This window comes from Triplophysa rosa, linkage group LG25 (genome assembly GCF_024868665.1).
Source record: "Triplophysa rosa linkage group LG25, Trosa_1v2, whole genome shotgun sequence".
Lineage (NCBI taxonomy): Eukaryota > Metazoa > Chordata > Actinopteri > Cypriniformes > Nemacheilidae > Triplophysa > Triplophysa rosa.
The window spans coordinates 5,133,528-5,137,611 of record NC_079914.1 but is presented as its reverse complement, the minus strand read 5'-3'; the positions used below and the strand labels follow the sequence as shown (position 1 = coordinate 5,137,611).

At 36.1% G+C, this 4,084-nt stretch overlaps 1 protein-coding gene across 1 annotated transcript; it reads right to left on the bottom strand.

The window, feature by feature from the left end:
* Positions 1-1,488: 1,488 nt before the first annotated feature.
* lsm3 (LSM3 homolog, U6 small nuclear RNA and mRNA degradation associated) lies at positions 1,489-3,618 on the bottom strand. The gene is made up of 4 exons (XM_057325811.1): positions 3,484-3,618; positions 3,142-3,252; positions 2,297-2,392; positions 1,489-2,054 (listed from the first exon to the last, which is right to left on the bottom strand). The coding sequence occupies exons 1-4, from the start codon at positions 3,502-3,504 to the stop codon at positions 1,974-1,976; spliced, it is 309 nt and encodes a 102-aa protein (XP_057181794.1). The 5' UTR covers positions 3,505-3,618; the 3' UTR covers positions 1,489-1,973.
* Between the last annotated feature and the right edge of the window lie 466 nt (positions 3,619-4,084).

The window sequence follows — 4,084 nt, the reverse complement described above, 5'->3', positions numbered from 1 at the left end:
TTCATTATTTTATATTTAGCATTCGATGCACCTGCAGGTATGAATGAACGGATGCTGCTGTGTTCCACATGTAATCAGTGCAAAGCCAAATAATATGTTCAAATTACACCCACCATAAATACAGAAATATACCGTGACATATGCAAACTGTATGACCAATAAAAACTGTCTTTCCCACTGAAGAAACATTGACAGGGGGTCAAAGTGAGGCACGAACTACATGATTTAAGTGCAAGAATACGCCACAAATTCCATTTAAAAACGAATCCTTAAAAATGTCTGCATACTTCAGCATGATAAATGTAAGACACATTTGGTAAAAATTACGAAAAATATGTAAACCATTTTGAGGGCGTGGTTAACTCGCAATAAAAAAATACATATTCAGTTGAAAGACATTCCATTCCATCATGATTTCTAACCTGTTTTTGAGGATTTACTGAAAAACAGATTGAAATACACATTGTTATGCCAATGTTGTTAAACGTAATGAAACGTCTGGATGCATATTCTTCTTTATTCTCTTTAAATTGAGCTGCATATGAGTCGGTGCAAGCTATATAGTTAAGAGACATTCATCTACCATTTGTCAGCCAGTCAGAACCGTGACCCCAAAATGGTTCTGTCCCAAACGCAGCTATATTTGGTCTCAACAGCCTGCATTGGGGTTGTTTTTAGACCGTGGGAAATACTAAAACTATCCTGAATGAGAACTCTGCGTCACTGTCCCACTAATGGAAAAGACCCCTGTCATGAGAAAGTGTTATTTTGGTGTGTAAAACAAAGGTTGGATTTTTAGGGAAAGCAGTGCCGTAAAAGATCATTTTACCATTCTGTATAATCCAAACTGTGAAGCACTGTTAGAAAATTCAGATGATATACATAACATTATAGACCAGCATCCCTGCAGAACACGCGATGACAGCCAGAGACTGAAACACAGGTGGCTCAACAGCGCACCCCTGTTAAATTACAGGGACCGTTTTCCCAAAAGTAAAAATTCTTTCGTCTTTTACTCACCTTCGAGTTTTTCCAAATCTGTGTACATTTCTTTGTTCTGATGAACACAGAGAAAGATATTTGGAAGAATGCTTATAACCAAACAGTTCTTGGACTCCATTGACTACCATAGTAGGAAATGTTTAAATAAAATTTGTTCTGTTGAACGCAAAAAGATATTTTGAAGAATGTAGGACAGCAAACAGTTTGACTACTATCGTAATTTTTCCTACCATGGTAGTCAATGGGGTCCAAGAACTGTTTGGTTACAAGCATTCGTTCTGTGTTCAACCAAACAAAAAATGTACACAGGTTTGAACAATTAGAGATCGAGCAATTTATGACAGAACTTTCATTTTTGGGTGAACTATCCCTTTAAGACTTATGAAGCGGATGTGACATTGGCTCCCTCTGCTGGTCATACTTGAGTATATCAATAAACGTATGATGCAGAGGTTATTTAAAAAAAAATCTACTGAAACTGATAAATGCAATTACATTTCTTTGCTTGTTTACTATAAAAAAATTGTCAATACAGCAAATTACAGTGGAAAATGATTTTTTCTATATAGGACGGTCATAAATTCCCACAAACATTTTCTAACTTTTTCAGGGTTTATGTGGGTAATGTCTTGTGTTGTGATAATGTGGAGAAATGCTTATTAAAAAAATATCAGGCCAACACAGCAGATGACATGTTTTATAGAAAAGCGTTTGCCTGATCATAACATGGTTTTTATTAATTTTTTGAAAATATCTGTTTTTTTGAAAATAAAACTTTTAATTACTTTATCAGAATCGAAAACAGCACATAATACCTTCAGAGTTCGCTAAACATAAAACGGAACGTCGACTTCAAAACAAACAGAACTCTGCGGTTCAAAACAAAAATGTTATTCACTTAAAAGTCCGTCTTAGGAATTTAAGAGTCCAAAGCAAAATGATGTAGGTCAGATGAGCTCCTCCAAATGAAGTTATCCTACTCTCAGCGGGGGGGCTACTAGCACGACTCCATCCCCTCGGACAAACAGCATGGGAATGTTTCTCTTGGTTGACTGCAAAATCAAAAGAGATATTAAGCATGTCACATGCACTACCCTACTAACCGGTTTAGTGATACAATACTAACACCCATCATACGTAGCATTATATTAGATGATTTAATAACTAAACATTATTATTATTATTACTGTTAAAAATAACTATGTAGTAATACGGCTATATAATGTCTCACAATCGAATACATGAGAGAAAACCACATAACTTATTCAAACCAGATCTGAATGCAAACAGTTACCTTATAAATCTCCTCGTACGTCTCTTCATCAATCTCCACAGTCGTGACAGTCTCCTCAACATCGCCGAGGATCATGTTTAAGTGCTGGTCATAGGCCTGCAGTCAAAGACATGAAATCAGTCCTTCACACTGTCCCACAATGTCATTTTAACGGTGAAGTGTCATTTTGCATATTGAAAACTGACAAACATGGTCATTATTTTTGCCCCATTTTTGGTGACGCTATAGAAACACAGATTCTATCTAGACAATGACATTAATTTTAACATGATATATACCCTTGTATGGAAAAGTAGCCAATATGAGAAATAGCATAATTATAATCAAACAAATGAATATAGCCTGCATAAAAATTTATAATTTGTGCAGCATACAATATTAGTACATTATTAGGTTTTGTATTGTTATGCTATCTTTAAAGGGGTTTTAAATGTAATACCTGTAACACACCTTTTTAGTGTATTATTATAGAATACATTATCCATTATTCAGATTTCTCAAAGTCTTCATGTAGTATTTCAGAATATCATGTTGGAATTTGTGGTCAAGTTTATTTCACTTTGGGTGTCTTTGGAATGCATAACGTTTATACCCAGCGGCAATACCGTTTTCCCAAAAGCAGAGATCTGCACTAAATCAAAATCACCAGCATAAAATAGTAGAAAAAAACACTAAAATCTTTCAGACATATTTACGTTCATAAATATTGACCAAATATTAAACAACTTAGATGAATGGTTTAAGTCACAAGAAGAGAGGTAGATGGATGTCCTAATGAACGTAAACAGCAGCTAAAAAAGAAGAAAACGATCAATAAGTGAGGAGAGACGGGAGGCTGATCTCACGTGCAGTCTGCCGCGCAGCTCTCTGTCGTTTCTCATCTTCACATAGATCCTCTCATCTAAACTCAACCGGATCAGATCCAGGGGCTCTTCAACAGTATTGGTGGTCTGTTGCTGCAAAACAAGTTCATTACAAATCATTCATGTAATAACGTTAACGTTACTTAAAATCACATTCACACACGCACCATCACACCTACTGTTTAACAGATCTAAGCATTCATAGCGTATTTACGTATGTAAATTCAGACGTTCAATGGAAAGAACATATCAACGCTTTGATAAAGGACACATTTTAGATCAGGAAATCGTTTAAACTATTGCGAGTAAAACAAAAATGCAAACCTGCTCCACTTCGTCCGCCATCTTTCAAAATTACCCAGAATGCTTTTCTTCGTCTGCTTCGCACATCCTTGGGCGCCAAATCTGTTTCCAAGACGACGGCGCGAACTCATTCTTCCTGCGGGGGGCGCTCTGTGGTCCATAAAGCCAGCATTTAGCCTTATTGAAGTCATTTGTACAATATAAATTATTTTAATTTAAATATGCCATTTACGATCTGATACCTGGAGTTGATATGGGAGTGTTTTTCAGCAATCTCCTTAATTTGATCGATTTCAAAATGTATTTTAATTGAAGCAAAGCTCATCGCGCTGAAAAACGTAACAGATACCACTTGACCACACCTCGGATTTAGGCTGCGTTCACATACCCCCACTTGCGGTCTTTGCACTTGACCACTTTCATTTCATGACGTATTTCCTGTTTTCGGCCCAAGTGGTCTAGTGGGCGTGAAGATCCCAAGTGAGGATGTAGTATTTCTAACCGGTTGGGGCACTTAGCAAGTGCAAACATATAACGTTAATTAATGTGGTATTTCTAATTATGTGATAAAAAGTTTTACAAAATACATAACTCTGGAGTTTTCACCAATAATATCTAATTA